The sequence below is a fragment of the Zingiber officinale genome, chromosome 1A (genome assembly GCF_018446385.1).
Source record: "Zingiber officinale cultivar Zhangliang chromosome 1A, Zo_v1.1, whole genome shotgun sequence".
Taxonomy (NCBI): Eukaryota; Viridiplantae; Streptophyta; class Magnoliopsida; order Zingiberales; family Zingiberaceae; genus Zingiber; species Zingiber officinale.
The window spans coordinates 32,632,119-32,654,841 of NC_055987.1; the positions used below are offsets into that span (position 1 = coordinate 32,632,119).

Here is a 22,723-nt window from a genome sequence, read left to right on the forward strand (position 1 = left end):
GGAGAAATTACAAATAGGGAATTGTGATCAAGAATTTAATATATCATATGATCCATTGTGATCCAGTGAAATTGAGGGTAAGCTTGTTAGATGTAGTGAATGTAAGGCATTTGAATAGGTGGGAATATCTCTTAGTCTTTGCAGCCTTAAGGTCTTCATAAACTTTTAATCTTTAGCTGATTTGTTTGAGAGCATAATTGTTTGAGTGGTTTTAGGTGTCATTAGGCAATTGGAAATATCAATTACAAGGAAGTTAAATTGATCCGACTGCTGAATAGTTTTCTTTCCAGTGGGGTCTTAGATATAAACAAGCTTCTCTGTAGTGAATCATTACTGGTTTTGCATTTATTATTGACATCAGTGGACCACCTGAGCTGATCTCATGTTCTTTAATCATCGCAGCTATCAGTTCGTAACTGTTTTATAAGGGGATCAGTGGTACGATATGCCGAACTCCCCCCTGATGGTGTAGACGTCGACATCCTCCATGATGCAACAAGGAGAGAAGCCCGTGGAAGCAGCTGATTCTATAGCTAGGAATTTTCAAATAGCACTTTCGTTGCTGGCCTTGGATTTTTTTTTTGTCGACTCTTGCCACTTATGCAAATACAAATTAGTTCTCATGTTTGCACCACATTATACTGTGAAATAGTCTGAAACTGCTCTCGGTTTCAGGATTCAACGTTTTCATTATTCAGCCAGTTTTTTGTCTACTGGAATAAGACCAGAAGGTGTTGATTTTTCTTGCGATCACTGCAGAATGATTTTGAGGGGTACACAATATTTAGAACATAGAAATTCTGGCTAAATTTTGCCAACCGTTAGGGGACTTGTTGGATGAACAGGCGTTTCGCTAAATTAACAAAAGGGGCGATCTCAAAAAAAAAAAAAAAATGTATTATAAAATTATTATACGTAAAATATGATTATAATGAAAATTATTTTATCTAGATTGAAATTATAAAATATAATATTATTATATTAAAAATATTCTTTTGATTAAAATTATTTTTAACTCTATTAATATTATAAAAGAAGCATTATTTTATTACATTAAAATTATTTAAATTTAATTAAAATCATTTAGATCAATCAAAATCATTCTAAATTTAAATAATTTAAATTAAATTGTTAAAAAATAATTTAATATAATAATGTTATATATATTTGTTTTATTAAAATATTATTGTAATAAAAGTGACACTCATATTTGAAATTCTTTCTTTTATTTTTTTATAAAAGAAACACTTTATTTTTATAAATTAATCATATTTTATTATTTTCAAAATTATTTAATCTTGGTAAATTAGTCCCAAAATCAAAGTTTTCAATTTAAAGAGCGGGAAAATGAATTATTTGGTATTCTCAGTCGAGATGAACTCATAAACCCGCGAACTGGCCTATAAAATAACAAACAGACAAACTAAAATCGCTAATTAAACAAACAACCGACGAAGGAAGAAACGATCGAGCGCGCGATGGCGGCGGCGAACATGAAGATGAAGATGCAGCTGAGGAAGGGGAGCGAGGTTGAGGTCCAGCGGTGGGACGGCGACTCCTACTCCTGGCTCTCCGGCGACGTCGTCTCCGGCAACGGCCGCACCTACCTCGTCCGCATCCACGGGGCAACTACGTCCCAGGCCGCGGTACTCGAGCGAGTCGCCCGAAAGTTTATTAGGCCGACGCCGGTCCCGGTTGGCCTCCGCGCCCTCTACTCCTGGAGCACCGGCGACGAGGTGGAGGCGTTCGTGGACCACGCCTGGTGCCCGGCGGTGGTTACCGCCGTCGGCTACGGGAAGGTCGTTGTCTACCTTCACGGGAAGATGAAGAAAATCAGAGTCCGCACGTGCGAGCTTCGGCTGAGGAGGCAGTGGGACGGCAATCAGTGGACGCTTCTCGATAAGGTAAATCAATCACATATAGATTCTCAATCAATTAACGCTCTGTTTTTTTTTTGTTTGTGATCATTATTAAGATTTATGATTCGATATGTATCTCACATGTTTATCGCGCAGAAACCAAGGGAGGCGATTATTTCCCGTGAATTCCCGGCGGCGGCTGATTCACATAACGTTGCCGGCTAGCAGAGTACGTAGAATCTTCGGCTAAGAGGAGGAAGAGCAGAGGGGAGGAATTGTTTTACAAGATTCTGGTTATTCTTCTTCCATTGGACGTTGCAATTGAGTAATTAGGATTCATGTATAACTTTTTTAGGTTTAGGGTTCTGATTGTCCTTCCACCTTGTAATTAATTAGGATTTCGAATAACTTTTTCAGATTCTGATCGTTCTTCCTTCGTAGGAAATTGTAGTTAACTCGGTTGAACGATAATATTTCTGTATTCATTAATATCACTTTGTCAGAAACTCCTTCCTTGTAACAAAAATACAGGCTTATTACATACTTATCATTAAAAATTTAAAAATCTAAAAAATACAAAAAAAAAAAAAAAAAAAAGAAGAAGAAGAATGAAGGTCAACGGTGTTTTTTTCTTTCCAAGACTTTATTTTTTTTTTGTACATCTTTTTTTTTTTTTTATTAATTTGTTTACAGAGTAAAGTCTGAATCTTGAATATCAATTTTCTCCTATTTGAATCTCTTCTAATTATAAGAGAAAAATCTATTCTCCAATTAAAATTTTAGTTTTATTAATACTATCATTCATCAATATATAAACGGCTTGAAAATTTTATTCATTGAAAATGAGGTATTAGAAAATTTTAACTTTGAAGATTTTATTTTTCAAAATACTAGAAGATCTAGATTTTTTTGAGGATTCTTTGATATGTATTTTTTTGTATTTGTAGGTATTGCACTTTTTGGAAGGCTCAAGAAATATATTTGGTATAATGTTGTGTTTTTTAGAGAATATTGAGAAATATATTTTATATAGAGTTTATCATATTTTAAATGAAATTTATTGATTTTCAAATTTTTCTATTAAACTCTATTTACTATATGTAAGTAAAAAAAAACTCCAAGTTTCTTTTTCTCTTTTCGCCAAGGGCCCCTGAAAGTCAAGATGGCCCTAAACGCAAGTAAGCTTTGCTATTAGAATTCACTATTCACAGCCACTCTCCTTCACTCTTTAGTTTCAGCTCTCTATCTAATATGAACATCGGAGTGTCTATACTTGGGACCTCTCCCTGACTTGGTTACTGACGTTTTCTTCCTCTTTCAATCTTCTTGACATGTAGGCTCGCTCATTGGTGCCAGGTTCCTCTTGTTCGGTGTCCCCTCACTATCAACCTTGAAGTCACTTAACAAACATGTTAACTTTCTTAATTTCAGATAGGATCATACATGAATAAAAAATAAACTCCAATTAAATCTATTCCATTCACGTGGGAAATAAAAATAATATGATATGAACAAATCCTTCTAATCAAAGAGAGGTTGAATATAATTAGTCATTGCAAAGTTCAATTATCTGTACTGACGGGTCCAGCTCCAGGCGTACACCTCTAAGCCTTGCCTATGCCTGTATTTTATTGAGCCCCCAAGAATAATAATATTTTAATATTATTTGTATTATTATTTTTTCTTTTTAACTATATATATATATATACCCTTCATCTTCCAATGTCCTATTTTCTTAAACTCAAACGACTCATCGGTGATCTCACACTCTTTCCCTTCCCCGCTAGTGATCTGGCTCTTAAAGGACGCTCATCTCATTCCTTGTAAGTAATTTCCTTCTCTTCCTCTCTCTTCCTCAATAAGAATGGGAAGTAGGGGTTCCTCATATATTCAATGAAAAACAACGTTCATCTTCTTCCTCAATAGGAATAGGAAGCAAGCGTTCCTCATCTATTTGCAAAGCAGCCTCTTCTTCTTCCATAAGAAACCTTAGCTGATGTGGCAAATATAAGAGCCTACCCATGGCAAGGTTAGGTCAAGAGTTAAGCTGCTAGGTCAAAAATCAAGCCAAGGTGTAAATTGAAAAGATTGGTTTAGGTTATGACATAGAGAACCTGGTGGCACCCAACTCCCTCAATTCCGTTACTTGACTCTCACAGCTAGCTAAGTCATGGCCAACTTCCTCGGTCCGGTACACCTGACTCCCCTAGCATGGTCATATGACTCCTCCTATTTGGCCAACAAACCTCTTCGACTTGGTCACTAGACTCTTTCAACTCAGTCATCTGACTCCTACTCGATCAATAGACCTCTTCAACTTGGTTTACCAAACTCCTTCAGCTCAATCATCCTCGGTTGAGACTTACATCCTATGTGGCTTGTTGTACCATTTTTATTGGATAACGTGAATAATATAGCCGTTTTTCCCAGAAGATGTGGGCAAACATGTGGATAATGAAAAGGCATGACTACAACCCTATATAAACTCGTTCTCTCTTGCGAGTGCAAGTATCGACATACAATCATCTAGACTCTTAATTACTCCACAACTTTTAACTTTTCCTATCCCCTGTTCTAAGTTGAAGGTCGGAGTGGTCACACCAAGTCCCATCTTAGTGACCATTCTAACATATGTTGAGTGTTGTAGATATCCCAAATATTTTTTCATTAATGAAGCATCCAAGATTGCCCCCTCAGCAATTGCCTCCCGTTAACTCGCCATATCGTGATCTCAGACATGAATAAATTGGCATCCTTTATGAGAACGCTTGAACTGAGACGTTGAGATGGTGGAACTCGGTAGAACTGTCAAGGGTCCTAGCCACATAGGAGACATAGTTCGTGGTGAGGCTTTCATCATGGCTAGGGAAGAGTTCCAAGTATTTGTTGATCAGGCGGTGCAACAGGTTCTTCAAAGACTCCCGCCTGCGAATGCAACTCTTGATGAAGTACTCACTGCCTCGACTAAGGTGTCTCTCATTCCTCGTCGAGTACCACAAGGCCCGACGGGCCCTCCCCCTTCTGTTGGTACTAATTAACGTAACAAGATTGTGATTCTACCCAAAGAACATTCACACGAATCGACGACGGGTGAAACACCTCCTAGAAATTGGAAAAAAAGAGCCCTTGCATGATGAGGAAAAGAGTTCCCAAGGCACGCCTTTCTCAAGCCGTGTCCTGAAAGATGAAGTACCTACCACATAATTTTCGGACACCTCAGCTCGGGGAGTACACTGGTTTAATCATTCCCGAGGACCATTTAGGCCGATTTAAGAACATCTTTCTAACGACTCTTTCTGGCTTTGTTCAATGATAGTTTAACCGACTACTGTATTTATCCATTTGGACCTTCATCGACTTCAAGATTGCATTCCTACACCACTTTGTCGATAGTAAACGGTACCATAAGACACATGCATCTCAGGTAGTTTGTAGTTGTGTCAATTGTTAGAAGCATCAAAATCTCTCTTGAGTCCCCATGGAGTTATTGAATGTTGGATTCAATTAAAGTCCCACATTAAAAAGATATGAAAAAGATCATGAATTTAAAAGGATATATGATATTTTCATTGGCATGAGACCTTTTGGGTAGAGCCCAAGAGTAAAGTCATGAGGGCTTAGACTCAACGTGGACAATATCATATCATTGTGGAGATATATGAACATTCTTTGGGCACAACAAATGGTATCAAAGTCATGATCCAGACCAAATGCCATGTGGAATGACCTTGAACAAATTTGAGGGTAGCCCGAAGCATGTCAGGGTGACCGGATACTCACGAGGAGGCCCAGAGCATATCAAGAGTGATCAGATGCAGATACTTGCGGGAAGGCCTGAAATAGTTCAGGGTGACCGAATACTCACAGGGAGGTCCGAAATAGGTCAAGAGTGAGCAGATGCTCACGGAGGACCTAGACCATGAGAGTATTAATGGTGGTCTTTCATTTGAGGGGATGATTGACATTCATTAGGCTTTCACCTTGATCACTTACCATTAGGGTGCGTTTGGTTGGGGGGGGGGGGGTTATCATTCTAAGGTTATCAACAAAAACTTTGTTTGATTTACGTAATCGATGATTCCCGAGTAATGATCCATGTCCGACACATCAGCAAAAGAGACATGCAATCCGGAATCGGAAAACCTTAGAAAAGTGAGATTTTTCTTGATTTCAGGATTAACGAATTTTTTTGACAAAAAATATCCTCCAATATTTATACTTTAGGACAAAAATACTCCTAAAATTTTTATAACGAAAGTTTTATTTTAAATTATAAAAAATAAACAAAAAATAAAAATATGTGGTATTTTATTTAAAAATAAATTTGTATTTTTGAAAATATTACATATATAAATATATTATTAGGAAAGTAAAACGTAATGTTCAAACAGAGGAAAAAAAATATAAAGTAAAAAAAACGCAAAGTTCAAAAGGAGAAAAAAAAAATGTAAAGTAAAAAACATAAAGTTCACGAGGAAACATAAAGTTCAAAAAAAAATAATAATATTTGGTTTTGAAATGAAGGGTAATATAATAAAATATTAAATTAAATTATACATTAAAATATTCAAACAAATAAATTTTTATTACATTACCTAAGTTGAACCAAATAATATTAGATTATATTTTATTCTCCATAACCTTAGTTATGTGATTACTAAGTAATCATATAACAAAAGTTATACACGATGACTTGAACCAAATACACTCTTAAAGTAATGGGTACACTAAGGTAATCAATTGGGAGATCATCTGAGGACTCAAGATGAAGCTTGATCACGTCGGTAGCAGCTAGGTAGATGAACTACCAAACATCCTATGGGCTTATAGAACTACCCCCTTGGGAAAGTATGAGGATGACTCCTTTCTATTTGGTATAAGGAGGAGAGGCACTTGTTCCTATCGAAATCAGAATAGAGTCCGCCAGCATACGAACCTACAATTCTGACAATCCTGACAAGTGACTACACAGGCTCGACTTGATCACTTAAACTAGGGAGAAAGCAACAGCACGACTCTCAGCCTACTGACAAGAATATGTCAGACATAAAAACAAGAGGGTCATTCCCCATATCTTTCATGTTAGTGACTTTGTCTAGAAGAAAGCCAAACCCGTGGGTGATGTGGGAAAACTTGAGCCTCAATGGGGAGGACCCTATCGAGTCACTCATAAGCTGAGCATAGGAGCATACTATCTGGAGGACTCAGATGGTAAAGAGCTTGGCCAATTACCACAGTGGGTTGTGCATTTGTGGCCTTATCACACTTAGGGGCATCAAATACCTGTCATTTTCTATTTTATCACAAGTACTTAATTATTTTGTACCTATTATTTTTTCCTTTAGTAGTAAAAGACTATCTTGCCTTTCCAAATCACTAAGGTCATACACTGAATCTATGCATGCTCTCACGAAATCAAAGACACTCAGATCATACACCTAGTCTATGCATGTTCCCATAGAAGACACTCGGGTCATACACCAAGACTATGCATGCTCCCATGAAATCGAAGACACTTAGGTTATACACCGAGTCTATATCACTCCCATGAAATCGAAGACAAACAGGTCATATACCTAGGGGCAGATCCAAGAATTGGAGTCAGGGGTGAAGGACCATCATGGACTGACTAGAGGAGGGGTAAATAGCCTGCTAAAGTAAGTTAGAACAATTTCTCTTACTACTATATTTTACCAAGGACACAATATTATGTGACAATTAATTAACATAAAAAATAATAACATAAAAATGTAAGAAGGATAAAATTTTTTACTTGGTTACTGTTAGGACTAAAAAAAATTAAGATATTTACTCAATGGTATAATATTATTTACTTTAAGCTTAAGCCCTCATGTCTTTATTTTTAGACTCTACCCAAAAGGTCTCATACCAATGGAGCTATCTTTCCCTTATAAGTGCATGATTATTTTCATGTGTTTTTAATGTGGGATTTTGTTTGTAACCATTATAACCCAACAACTCCCCCTTAAATGAAGGACCACCCCCTCAAGTCTATTCACTTGATATCATTTGATCCTTGACCTACCAAGACTCTCCTACCCCTCTAACCAACCGGCCTATTAGGACTTCTTTGCCCCTTAGGTTAACAACTCCCCCTCAAACGAAGGACCACCCCTCAAGCCTATCCACTTGATATCATCTGATCCTTGACCTACCAAGACTTTCCTGCCCCTCCATCCAACCAGCCTATTAGGACTTCTTTGCCCCTCGGTCCACCTGACATAGTAGGAATTCTTTCCTCCTCAGTCCAACCAACTTACTAGGTTGCCAGGTGTCTGGTCATCTTGATTTAGACATGGAAGCCTCCACTTCCTTCGTCCTTAGCTCTTGTGCAAAGTAAGCAATTAGTCCTTCTGGAAGTCTAAGCTCTGATACCAATTGTTACAACCAAAAGAATTAAGATATCTCCATAATTGTATGATATTGTCTACTTTGGGCCTAAGCCCTCATGGTTTTATTTTTGGACTCTACACAAAAGGCCTCATATTAATGGAGATATTTTTCACTTATAAGTCCATGATCATTTCCATGTGTTTTCAATGTGGAACTTTATTTGCAACCATTGCAATTCAATAGTTACAACTTAGGTGGTTGTTAATCCAAGGTAGTTGAAAAGTTCTATTAAAAATCTCCTTCATGAAGGCAAAGTAACCTCTTACAGACTTTGAAAACTCAAGAACAACTCAGAAGATGAATACAGTGATTGTTATTAAACTCCTAGCTCCAGGTTGCTATTTATATTGTTCTGAAAAAAGTTATCATTTATTGACGCGACTTGGAGGCGTCTCCAATTTCATCCATGGCATCCTTAATAGATAAGGTTTTATCCATGCAGGCAACGGTTCTTCAATGACTCTGCCACGTAGGAGGCGCCTTTAATGTGATTGGAGGTGCATCGACTACTGTTCATCTGAGGTGCCTCCAATCAATTGAGGTGTCTCAGGTACTATTCATCCGAGGTACCTCTAGTCCCATTAGAGGCACCTCAAGAACTGTTCATCTGAGAATGGTTAACCTCTATTGTTAACCATTTTTCGTTTCGCTCACTTGGGTGATTCTTCGGTTGTCCAGAGTTGAGATCACCCGAACCCAACTTTGACATTCTCCTCGAACAGACTTCCTCCTTGTATTCTCGTCCCTCAGATGCATCATGCAAATCATTCTCATCCACAAGTGTACTCTTCCTCATCTCCTCGTCCCTCAGATGCACTGAGCCCGTCGACTCTCTTCCCGTGCCATCTTTCTCGCACACTGTGTCTTCCACTCTACTTCTTGTGTTCATAAATCCCTACACACTTAGACACAAGACATCAAATCCGTAGAATCTAACTTAACTCAGTTGATCACATCAAAACTATCTGAGGTACTTATAATATCTTCCTTTTTTTATGTGAATCAATTCGAGTTAAGATTAAGACATAAACAAAAAAAAAAGTTTGTAAAAACAATGATAACTTAAATGTCATTTAAGTACAAGTATTAAACAAAATTATTTAAATTGCAATTAAATAAAATCTCCCCCCCTAAATTTAATATCTAGTTATTATACCACTTTTTCACATCAAAAAATAAGGGAAAATAAAATTTAAAAAATAATCAAAATTTTTTTCTATGGGTAAGAAACAGCTTACTCATGTCTTTTTATCAAAATTATTTTATAAAGAAAATAATTTTTAACAATTAATCGTTAGTTTTTCCAAAAATAATTTTAAATTATTTATAATTTTTAAAAAATTATGAATTTTTTTCCAAAATCAAATAGAAGCATTTGGATTATGATAAAAATTTTCAAAAAAAATATTTTTCTAGTAACCAGAATAAATATATTTGTATAGAAATAGTTATTTTTGAATTTAAATACTTAAAAATAGATTTTAAATTCTAAAAATCTTTCTATTTTTTTGAACATTCAAAATCTATCTATTAGTTTTGAAAAAAATTAAAATTTTCAAAAATTTATCGCCAAAAATTTTTGATATTAAAATTTCATTTTTGGGTAAAAAAATCATAAATATTGTATAATTGTTAAAAAAATTTAAAAATATTTTTCCAGCAATAGAAAACATAATTTTATATTAGATAAAAATTTAAGTCGAATTAAAATCGAATAGGAGGGTTGCTAAAAATAAATGCAAATTTCTAGCAATACAAATTTCTTGCAAAATAAAAAAACAGCTAACATATCAGAATGGATTTTGAAATCCAAAATAAATTCCTACTACTGAATTTATTAGGTATTTTTTAGAACTATTATTTTTTGAACACTTTTATAATTTGACCCCTATAATTTCTCAAATACCAATTAATTTCACCATAATTTCTAAACTTTGAAATTCAAAAAATATTTGAATTAGAGCATGTAGATTTTTTTTTTATTTTAATGTTTCTATTTATTCATTTAATTTTTCATTCTCAATTTTAATTTTATCAAAATCTTCTATTAGGCATGCATGGTCTTTCTTTGATTTTATATATTTTGTTCTAATTTTACATAATAATCTACTTAACATCTTGGTAGCATCTTATAATTGATCGGAGCATAGCTCACTTATCTTGTCGGACTTGTAGTTAAATGCTCCCCCTTCATTGATGCTCTCGTCTGAAGTAGTTCCGTTATCCTCTTCTCAGTGACTAGCCATTAGTATTAGTCTGACGTATTGTTCTGTCTCAGACTTGGATGATGACGACTCGCTCCATGTTGCTTTGAGCTTTCTGACCCTTTGTCCTTTTTCCTTTCCTGTTCTTTTCTTTTCGATTTTGGGTGGTTGTCCATTATATGCCCATCTTTTTGGCAGTTGTAACACCTCACTTTCCTTTTTCCTCATAGAAGCTTCTTGGTCTGTATCTTATTAAATTTGTTAGTTTTAGAAAATTTATTAAACTTCCTTATCATGTAGGCTTTTTTATCTTTGTCGAGGGAAGATTTTGAATCTGATCCTTACTTCTTGGCTTGCAGTGCTAGGTTTTGATTCAGCTCCTTTTTTTATCCTGCACACTGAGACTCATGTAATTTTAAAGTTGAAAATAACTCTTTGAAAGTACTTACCTCCAAGTGTTTTGAAATGTAGTAGGCATCTACTATTGATGTTCACCCTTGGGTTCTCATAAAGGCATTGAGTGCATATCAGATTGAGTGTCCATTTATTACCATTTCTTCAAGGTTGGTGAGTTTGATAATCAACTCCTTGATTTTTGCATGTAGTTAAGACACTGTTTCTCTTTTTTCCATTTGAAGGTTCATTATTTGATTCGGAGGATGCCCCATCTTGCTAACTTGGCCTCTGATATTCCTTCATGAAGTTTTAGTAACTTCTCCAAGAGTTCTTTAGCCGAGTCATAGGTGCCGATTCGGTTGACTTTTTGGGGCAGTAGTACGCTCATCAGATGAAACCCTACTTTGTTGTTGGCTACAAAGTCAGCCTGCTCTTTTTTGCTCCAGATATGTTCCTCCTTTTCTTCTCCATGCTAATCTCTAGGTACTATAAAACCATATTTGATTGTAAGAAGAATGTCAAGTTTGATCTTGAAAATACCTCCATATGACACTTCCAAAGCGCAAACTCCCCCTTGAACTTTAATGGATGAATGCTCGACCCAACCATCGTCTTGTTGTTTTAGCTGGTAGTTAGTCCTTCTAAAGTCATTGTGCTCTGATACCACTTGAAGGACCATTGTAGACCGGATAGAAGGGGTGAATAGCTTACCAAAGTAAGTTAGAACAATTTGTAGGATCCATGTACCCTATGGTAGTTTTGATGTGATCAATCAAGTTAGGTCATGTTTTGTTTTGATCCTTGGTTCTAAGTGTGTAGGAACTTAGGAGTACAAGAAGTCAAGCGAAAGATGCAGTTAGTGAGAAGGATGACACAGGAAATAGTCGACGGGCTCGGTGCATCCAAGGGACGAGGTGCTACTGAAGAGTACATTAGCGGAGGAGAAGGAAGCGCACGGAGGTTTTCAAGGGATGAGTAGCTGGAGTGGAAGCTTGCTCGGGGAGAAGGTTAGAAAATGGGTTCGAGTGAGGCCTATTCCGAATGACCAAGATCACCCAAGTGAGTGAAGCCGGAGCGGAATACCCGGATAAAAAGTCAACTCTAAGTTGACTAGTGTCAGGGTACTCGAACCACTTTGGTCTAGGGCGCCGCGTGCCTCGTCGAGTGGATCACCGTTGGGTCCACCTAGCCAACAATCCAAGTGTCTAGAGTGGGTCTGGGTGCCCAGAGCAGGATAAAATTTTATCCTTTTGTTGTTGCGTAACCTTTTGTGAGAAGATAAAATTTATCAGGCTAGGCTGGGGTGCTCGGAGAGGGTTCAGGTGCCCGGGCCGTGCCATGTTAGCAAACAGTTATTTTCGACTAGTGGACTATAAATAGAGCCATGGTCTTCTCCTTTTCGAATAACACACTTTGTACTTCGAGTTTCTTTCTATCTTTCATTTCCTAGCGTCATTTTCGTGTATGAGGCTTCTCCGCTTCCGACATTTTATTCGAGAAGGAGATCTTCTTACTTAATGGACTTTCCTTAGAGTAGAAATCCTCTGGTTGCAAACTAAGTAAAAATTTGTGTCTCATATTCTTTTAATTCTATTATATTTTGATTAATTATGTAATTGATAAAGCCCAATTTCTTGAGAAAGGTGTTTGCTATTTTATTTTGTGTAGGGCAAGTCACCTCCCTTTTGTGAGCCACAAGGACCTACAAAATTGGTATCATAGCCCAACCACTTCAAAAGGACTAACCATCGAATGAAGCATAAAAGACGATGGCCAGAACAAGCATCCACCCACAGAAGTTCGAGAGAGACTTTTCATATTGGAAGAAGAAAATGGAGGCATATTTCAAAACTAATTTTGAGATATTATTAATCTTGAAAAATAGTTTTACAGTATCTACCGACGGCAACGGGGAGTTAAAGAAAGAAGAAAGTTGGACAAAGAAGGAATAAACTGAGTTTGTGGCCAACGAAAAAGTAGAATTCTATCAGCTAAGTGCGCTGCCATCACAAGAGGTAAACAGAATCAGAGTCTACAAATCTGTAAAAGACCTCTGGGAAAAATTCCTAGAGCTTCACGAAGGATCCTTCGAAGCCAAGCTTGTAAGAAGAGATCTTCTTCGAAATCAACTGGTGAATCTGTGACTAAAGGAAGGTGAAACATCCCTCAATTGCATGCCAAGCTAAAGAAGCTAGTCACCAAACTCACAAATCTCAGAGAAAAGATAACCAACCAAGATTCGCTAAGGTATATGCTTAACACTTTTCCTAGAACACCTGAATGGTTAACTCTAGTAGATGCATATTACATCTCTAGAGACTTTGAGATAAGTAATTTAGAAGAGTTATTTTCTACATTTGAAATTCATGAGTCTAAATGTGCATAGCTAAAGAAGGAGTCAAAGCAAAACATTGCCTTAAAGACAAAAATAGATGAACCAAATTCTAAAACATCTCTCAATGATAATGAAATGACATTTATGGTAAGGAAGCTTAAAAGATTTTTTTAAAGCTAATAAGTTCAATCAAATGCAGGCCAAAAGAAGAAAATGGAAGGTAAGGTGATATCACTGCAATGAAGAAGAGCACATTAAAGACAACTGCCCAAAACTGAAGAACAAAAACAAGGACTAGGATAAAAAACTGACCCAGAAAAAACACAGGAACCTAAAAGCAACATGGGATGAAATGTCATCAGAATCGGAGATTGAAGCCTATGCCAGACTTGTGCTGATGGCAAGTCATGAAGACGATGATGAATGAAGTACATCCGAGATGAGCTTCGAGAGCATCGATGAAAGAGGAGTAACACTAGAAGGAAGTAGCACTACAAGGGGAGCTTCAAATAATAAGATCGACAAGGTAAGTAAGAAATTCTTGTCAATTAGAAAATAAGAATAAAAAATTATTAAAATAAACCCAACATCTAAAAGAAACTTTCATAAAATCTTGTTGACTAGAAGGCATTGACAAAATAAGTATAGAAAATGAAAATTGAAAGAACAAATAGAAAATTTCAAGAATTCTGCATGTTTGAAGTTTACTACTTTTAGAAATTATCAAGGACTTAATTGATATTTTAGATATAATAAGGGTCAAATTAGCAAATAATCACCAAAATATGTTCTTAAAAAATTTCTAGTTAATCCAGTATCTAGGAACATATATTGAGTTCCAAAATCATGCTTAGATTAAAAATCGTTATGCATGCTTTATTTTTTATTTAATATTTTTATTACTTAAAATTGTCTAACATTTTTTGTTTTATATAATTTATGTTAAAAGTTAATTTAATATTAATTTTTACGAGAAAGAGAATTTTATTACTTATGTGTAGAAAAAATTTTAAAAGTTTTTGACTATTACATTATTTTTATGATTTTTTTTACAAAACTTATATTTTTATATTTAAAAATATTTTATAGAGTTATTTTTTGTAAACTTTATTTTTTTTTGTAAAAATTTATCATATTCTCTATTCAAAAAAATATTTTTAAATTTTTTTTACCTTTATTGAATATTCTGTGAATTTGTTTTATAAAATACTAATTTTTAATATTCAAAATTCTTGAAGATTTAATTTTTTAATTTTTTTTACAAAAATACTTTCTCTGTTACATTTTCAGAATTTTTTTTAATTTTTTTTTGAGTTTAGAAAATATTTTTAAGTAATTTTTAAAGAAGATATATCTTTTTGTAGAAAAGAATATATTATTGCTTAAATTAATTTTACTTTTTCATGAAAATTTTATCACTACTTTGGATATATCTGTTTAACTATTATAAACTTTTTAAAAATTTTTGAACAAGTAAAAAATTTTAAAATTATTTTTTCCAAAATTGCTTTATAAATCGCAAAAGGTCAAATTTTTTAAATTAACCGTTCATAATTTTTCTGAATGTTAGTACATTTTTTCCCTTAGAGATTATTTCAGATTAATTTCAAAGTTATTTTCCAATATTTTTCCTATTTTTAGTATGATCAATGGGGTAGAATTGGAGATTAAGTTTAGGGGGAGGGTACAATTGCGAGCGTAATCGCGGAATGAATCCCCTTGTGGGGCCAGGGGCAGCGCCCCTACTTGCAATCTAACTATCGCGAGTGTTCCTAAGCGATCCTACAGCGCCTTAGCCTGCTGTCCCAAAATGTTTTGGAGCGAAACCTTGCCGTTTCGGAAAAATCTTCTCGGTAGTCGAAGCCTACAAGTGTCGAAACACTTGTGCTTCGCTTCTACGAGAAAAATACCCATAAAAATCATAAAAATCAGAAATTTACAGAAAAATACAGTACTGAATTTTTGAAATAAAAACAAAAACAAAACTTGTACAAGCTTCGTACGTGGCTCTGATACCACTGTTGGGTTCTTCGGGCCGCGAAAACCGCTTTTTCGCGTCACAAAAACCCCAAAGCCCCCACCACCGGATCCGTGCGAAGAATAAAACTTTCGAAAATACGAGTATGAGTTTACCAACCTATAGATCTACACTAGAACTATATGTTAAAGAATTTTACCCTCGTAGCATGCCCTTCGCGAGTCCCGCTTGTCCAAGGAGATGTCGGATCTCAAGTTGTCAAAGTAGACAACTCTCTATGCATATCCACACGAACTAATTAAGTGGAGAAGACTAAACAATAGGTGTGCTAGCACCTAGGTGGTTCTGCCAAGGAGAAGAGGGATAGGAGAAGGAGAGCTCGAGGAAGAAGATGATGGAATAATGCCTTGAATGAAAATGAATCTCATTCATTCCCCTTAGTGGCCGACCACAACATTGTAACTCCTCTCATTTAATGTGGCCGACCACATTAAAGCAAAGGGAATTTGTAACCTCCATTAGGTGGCATACAAATGTGTTAACTATGATGATATGACACATCATCATTAACCACTTAATGCCAAGTCACAAATGATGTGGCATAAAGTCAAGTCAAACTTGACTTTTCCTCTTCTTCTCAAGTCAAGTCAAACTTGACTTAATCTCTCTTATGGTTGATCTAATCCAACCATTTAATTGAAGTCAATTTAATATAATGAATCTAATTCATTTAATTAAATTGATTCAATGAGTCATAATTTAAATTAGACTCATTAAACACGTGAATCAACTTGAGTCCAACTCAATTAGCCCAATTAGGATTACTCTTAATCCAATTTGATTCATCACATGAATCTAATCCTCTTGGTTCATCATATGAACCTAATCTCCATCTAATTGTCCTTAGTGTGTGACCCTATAAGTTCTTGTAACGTTGGCAATGCCCTTAAACCCATTTAGGAGCATAAGTAATGAGCGGTATCTAGCAACACATCATTACTATCCAAATTACAAGAATATTGAATTCCAACATCACCTTGTGACTACTAATTGTGACTCCTCACAATATATGACATGTATCCTTCTATCCTAGACATCTAGATTGATCAATGTGAGGCATAGACCGTGTCATCCTCTGACTAATCTAAATCTTGATCTCCAAGTAGACTCACTAAATCAAATGAGCTCAATATCTCATATTGACTCATTTGGGCATGGTGATGCACTTCGTGGTCTCACTTTATCAAGAATATCGATGTCACTCCCGTCATATAGGAGGGATATATCCTATCTACATCACTCACATCCCTCTGCATAATTCGTTACATACCCAGTAATTGCCTTTATAGTCCACCCAGTTACGGGTGACATTTGACGAAACCAAAGTACATAACTCCTTATGTAGGGATCTATGGTGACTTCAGGTCCAAGGACTAGTAGTCATACTAATAGCCACATGAGAAAGTATACGACACTCATATAACGATCTATGATACTTTCTCATGGCGGGTCATTCAGTATACATTCTCCAATGCATACCCATGTGTCAACTTGATATCTCTATATCCATTACTTGTGAGATCAAGTCATCGAATTGACCTACATGCTAGTCTTATTGCATTAACATTGTCCCTGAATGTTAATACTTGACTAGGAATGATTAAGAGTAGTGTTCCCTATATCATCTCACTATCGGTTCAACTAACCGATTAATATAGGTGAGAACCTTCTACTCAAGGACGCTATTATACTTAGTTTATTTGGCACCAATACAAGTAAGTATAATAACCAAAAACAGATACCTTTATTTATATAAAAATATGATACAAGAAGTCTATAATACAATCATCAAATGATTGGCTCTAGGGCTCTAACTAACATTTTCACTTCCCAATTGATTGGTCGATCGATTGGGCCAGCCTTCTTCGCAGCACACCTTCAATCGATTGACTGATCGATTGAACCAAAGTTCAATCGATCGGTTGATTGATTGACTTCCCTTTGACTTGCTTAACTCAATTCTAGGGTCCCCAATTCGAACAACCAGTCAACCATGACCTGTTGGAATTCCTCATGCCTAACATCTGGTCAACTTTGACCTGTCGGGACTTCTTCGCCAAGTGTCCGATCAACCCTTTGACCCACTTGGACTTTTCTTCTCGTGCCAAGTGTCCGGTCAACCTTGACCCACTTAGACTTACCGTCTCGTGCCAAGTGTCCGGTCCTCCATGACCCACTTGCACTTCCACTAGATGTCCGATCACCCTTGACCCATCTGGATTTCCTCGTGCAAAGTATCCGGTCAATCCTTTGACCTACTTGGGCTTCCCAACACCGGGTGTCCGGTCAATCTTGACCCACCTAGATCTCCACGTGCCTCGCTTCACTTACCAGGTCTTTCCATCTGCCTGGCTTCACTCACCAGGACTTTTCATCTGCCTGACTTCACTCACCAGGACTTTCACCTAGCTTCACTCACCAAGATTTTCACCTAGCTTCACTCATCAAGATTTTCCCATTGCCCGACTTCACTCACCGGAACTTTCACCTACCTAGCTTCACTCATTAGGTCTTTCACCTAGCTTCACTCACCAGAATTTTCCACTGCCCGACTTTATCACCGGGACTTTCACCTGTCTAGTTTCACTCACTAGGGCTTTCACCTAGCTTCACTCACTAGGTCTTTCACCTGGCTTCAATCACCAAGATTTTCCCTTATCTAACCTCTAGTTAGGACTTTCCTAGTCAAGTATCTGGTCCACCTTAACCTACTTGACTCTTTTTCACATCTAACTGGTCAGTCCTTGACCAGAAGAAAATTGTATCAACAATCTCTCCAATTGGATGATTGCATCTGCAATCTCCATATATTGTTAAACTTCGAAATCCAAACATCAAGACTCAAGCTTGAGCCAACTCAAGTTTAGTCAACCAAGTTAGCCTTGACGTAGGGATATTGCACCAACAATAAGTAATTTTCTACTTGTCTTGCTTCCTAGAGCTATCAGATTGTTCTACCCATTCCAAGTGTGGGCATGTGGTGGAATGATAGCCTGGACAAAGAGGAGATGTTTGTCCTGCCCTCTTGCGCTTGCGTGATTCACCCTCTTGGGTTTGTGGCAAAGAAGCTAGCTTTAATTTGACCCAATCTAATTCAGCCTGCAAAATATTTACCTTAGCTTTCTGCCGGTCCAAGTCTTTTTGTTGCCGCAATATCAGTAAACCGTCTACATGAACTTTTTTAGTCAAAACAGTTATTTCTAAGCATGTCGAGATCTCAGATCATCTAATTCTTCAGTCTTCTGTTATAAATCCAAATAAGCTTTTCTCCTCAAAGCTACTTTGGACCGAACTTGAGACTGAGCTACTAGTAAACGTACTTCCAGCTCTCTTTGGTGTGAGTGATGGAAATCTAAGGCTTGTATAGCCTCTCCCAAAGACTTCTCTTTCTCATACAATAGTTGATCCCAAGGAGGAAAATTTGAAGCCATAACTCTCAATAATATCTCTGGAAGAAAGCGAAGCAAAAAAGAGTAAAGTTGGCATTGAAGATGTTGGTGCAGGAAGCATCCGACGATTGAACCTAAGTTTTGATAATGGCAAAGGGATTCAAAGTTAAGATTCTCTGTTATCTAACGTGGTTAAATAAGGTTTCAGGAAAGTCCTAACTGCGGTTAGGTAAGGGAAAATCCTAAGGGGGGGTAACCTTAGGTCTTAGGGGGTGGTAACCCTAGGTGAAGGAAAATCCTAAGGGGGGGTAACCTTAGGTCATAGGGGGCGGTAACCCTAGGTGGAGGAAAACCCTAAGGGGCGGCAACCTTAGGTCCTAGGGGGTGGTAACCCTAGGTGAAGGAAAATCCTAGGGGGTGGTAACACTAGGTGAAGAAAAACCCTAAGGGGCGGTAACCTTAGGTCCTAGGGGGTGGTAACCCTAGGTGAAGGAAAATCCTAAGGGGGGTAACCTTAGGTCCTAGGGGGCGGTAACCCTAGGTGGAGGAAAACCCTAAGGGGCGGCAACCTTAGGTCCTAGGGGGTGGTAACCCTAGGTGGAGAAAAACCCTAGGGGGCGGTAACCCTAGGTCCTAGGGGGTGGTAACCCTAGGCGGAAAGTCCAGTCGGTCTGGAGGGCCAGACTGGCAACAGGTAAATCTCCTGAGTGGAGTAGGTGAGGACGCGTTCCCCGCAGAGGGAACAGTAGGCGTCGGGTCGACCTAGGGTTTCCGGTTGGAAACCCGAAGTCAGACTCGGACAGTCCGGAGACTGTTAATACTTCATTTATAATATCTATTGTATTATGTGCTAACTTTGTGCTGCAGGATAGTGTTTGGGACTAACGTATCTTGCAGGTGCAAAGGAGCAACTTAAAGCCTCGGATGAACAGTGTCCAAGGCGCCTCCATGGAGCTTGGAGGCGCCTCGGGTACAAAGGAAGAGCTGGCTGCGAAACAGTGTTCAAGGCGCCTTGAGTGGTGATGGAGGCGCCTTGGACCTGTTGAAGGCGCCTTGAGTGGTGATGGAGGCGCCTTCAACTGTGATAAGCGCAGAATGGTCAGCGCTTATCTGCACGATGGAATCGGAGCGGTGGAGGCGCCTTGGATGGCTTTCAAGGCGCCTTGGATGCCCTTTATAAGGGGACTTCGAGCAGCTTCTTCAATGAACAACTGACAAGCGATCTTTCTGCTACAAGCTGCTCACGAGACGATTCCGAAGTGCTGCTACGAGACACCGACGACCCGGAGCTCCGAATTTTCAGATTACGATATTGTCGTCGGTATAATTAATTGTTGTCATTTATTGTACTTGAAATTGTAATCATTATCGAGCTTATAGTTGTTGCCCACCGGAAGCGATCAAGGATCGCGGGCCTTCGAGTAGGAGTCGATCAAGGCTCCGAACGAAGTAAAATCCTCCTGTCTCTGTGTGCTTGCTTTCTTATTTTCCGCTGCGTTTTAATTACTCGAGTGTTTTCCGAAAAACGAAATAGCCGCGAGCGCTATTCACCCCCCCCTCTAGCGCGTATCGATCCAACAATTGGTATCAGAGGGGGTCGCTTTGAACTGGTGCAACCACCATTCAAGCATTTTTCGCGGCTTTGTCGTTTGTATAGGTTGAAAATATAACCTTACGCCTTTCGTTTTTTTCCCTCCAAAACTGTTTTCAAAAAATCCATTTTCAAATTTTCACCATTGATTGGAATTAGTGAAATATCGTATTTTCAAAAATTTGTAGTAATATTGTTTTATAATATTTTAATAATATTTTATTATTTTCTCTCGAAATTCCTGAATTACTATTTTTATTTCTCTCCCGCACTACTAATCCAAGACCAAGTCTTGGAACAAATTTTATTGTATTTATTTTGCGAGATTCCTTCTAATGGCCTACGAAGATGGGTACAACTCAACATGCCTACCACTGCTGTCTAACGAGAACCTCAGATACTGGAAAGACCAGGTGGAGCATCAATTAAAGACCGAAGCAGAAATATGGACCATAGTCCATATTGGATTCACTCTTCCCACTAAAGAAGGTGTACCCATCACCTGTGACAAGTGGGATGCACAAACAATAAGGACATTCGAGGCAAATGCAAAAGCAACTTACATTCTCCTATGCGGACTAACAAATTCAGATCTTGATCGAGTTGGAAAGTTCAACAATGCTAAGGAGCTTTGGGAGAAAGTGCTCAAGCTTTATGAGATCCCTTCAGAGTTAGAAGATCGAATAGAACCTGAGTCCGAATTTGAAATTGAATCCTCAGAGTCAACCTCCGAACCAGACTCAGAAAAATCAGAGCAAACCGATATCATAGCACTGATGGCCAAAGACGAGATATTTGAATCTGAGTCAGAATTTGAAATAGCAACAGTCAAGGGGGAGGATCCTATCACGGATCTAAAAGGTAAAATTGTAAATTCGAATTGTAAATCTCTCATAATCTGTTTTAAGTGTAGGGAGAGAGGGCACTATAGAAACGACTGCCCCACTCGTAAGACTCGACCGACACAATCGGAGGAGAAGGAGAAAATGATCAGGAGAGGGAAGAAATACATCAAATGCTCCAAATGCAAACTAATGGGTCACTGCAAAAGACAATGCCCGTAAAGAAGACCCAAGAATCCAGAGGGAGAAATCAAGGTTAGTACATTTACATTATATGAAAATCCAGTTTTTGCAACACATGATCGCACTAGCTTAACTAATCCTACTTGCTCTAGTATAGATTTCTCTTCAAAATTAGATATACATGCTAATAATGTAATGAATAAAATTAATTCAAATAAAAATAAGAAATTAACTCTTAGAAAAGTAGAAATACAAAATAATATTTTAAAAGATAAAGTTGATAAATTAGAGAAGATTGTTAATAATTTAGTCAAATCACGAAATCTAGACTTGGGTTATAAATCTAAAGTAAAACTTAAACAGTACAAACCAAGTTATAATCAAGTACCTTTTATTTACTTAACTTAATAAAACGTAAATCAATAACATAGGAGGAGGCTCCAGAATAGCTGGCACCTCCGAAATTAATCCACCCGATAAGGGTAAACAAGAGTAGATTACCCGGCAGGGTAATTTAGGTTAGATTAAAATGGATTAGGTTTAACTTAACCAACGGTACTGGTGAAGTTTTTGGATGATAGTACGTTAGGGAAGCTTGGGCATCGCATGTCTAGGAAGATATGGCTTCGACCTGGTGCATTTGGCCAAGTGGAACTGACCGAAGCTACCCTTAAATGGATCCTAACTAGTTAGACCAAGGTTTAGTATTAAGTTCAATGGGTAGGACTATTTGGAAAACCTCGAAGGCATGGTTACTTTAATGAGTTCCTTGTGACTCACCATAGCCCAGAAGTTTATCCAAAGAATGCTTACTTGTTGAACCCAAAGCTAAACCTGAATCTAACACAAAGTTAAACTAAACCTGTAAATTGAACCTCAATTCATCTCACAACAATCGTAGGATTACCTGATTGAAGATTTAGATCGGGTGAGATGACTAAGGAATTTAAAATTCAAATTCAGAATTAAACTCGTAACTATAATTAATTCAAAAATAGATTCATAATTAATATTACATTTTCAAATAACACTTAATTTCATTATTTGAAAAATCTTTCAAAATTATTTTCAAAATTATTGAAAAATCTTTCAAAATCAATTTCAAAATTATTGAAAAAACTTTCAAAATCAATTTCAAAATTATTTGAAAAATCTTTCAAAATCAATTTCAAAATTATTTAAAAAACTTTCAAAATCAATTTCAAAATTATTTAAAAAACTTTCAAAATCAATTTCAAAATTATTTAAAAATCTTTTCAAAATTATTTTCAAAATTATTGAAAAAACTTTCAAAATCAATTTCAAAATTATTTAAAAAACTTTCAAAATCAATTTCAAAATTATTTAAAAATCTTTTCAAAATTATTTTCAAAATTATTGAAAAATCTTTCAAAATCAATTTCAAAATTATTTAAAAAACTTTCAAAATCAATTTCAAAATTATTTAAAAATCTTTTCAAAATTATTTTCAA

The 22,723-nt window shown here is 36.8% G+C and overlaps 1 protein-coding gene across 1 annotated transcript; it reads left to right on the forward strand.

The window, feature by feature from the left end:
• The first annotated feature begins 1,478 nt into the window (after nucleotides 1–1,478).
• Nucleotides 1,479–2,084, forward strand: LOC121997385. The gene is made up of 2 exons (XM_042551772.1): nucleotides 1,479–1,904; nucleotides 2,016–2,084. The coding sequence occupies exons 1-2, from the start codon at nucleotides 1,479–1,481 to the stop codon at nucleotides 2,082–2,084; spliced, it is 495 nt and encodes a 164-aa protein (XP_042407706.1).
• The last annotated feature ends 20,639 nt before the right edge of the window (nucleotides 2,085–22,723 follow it).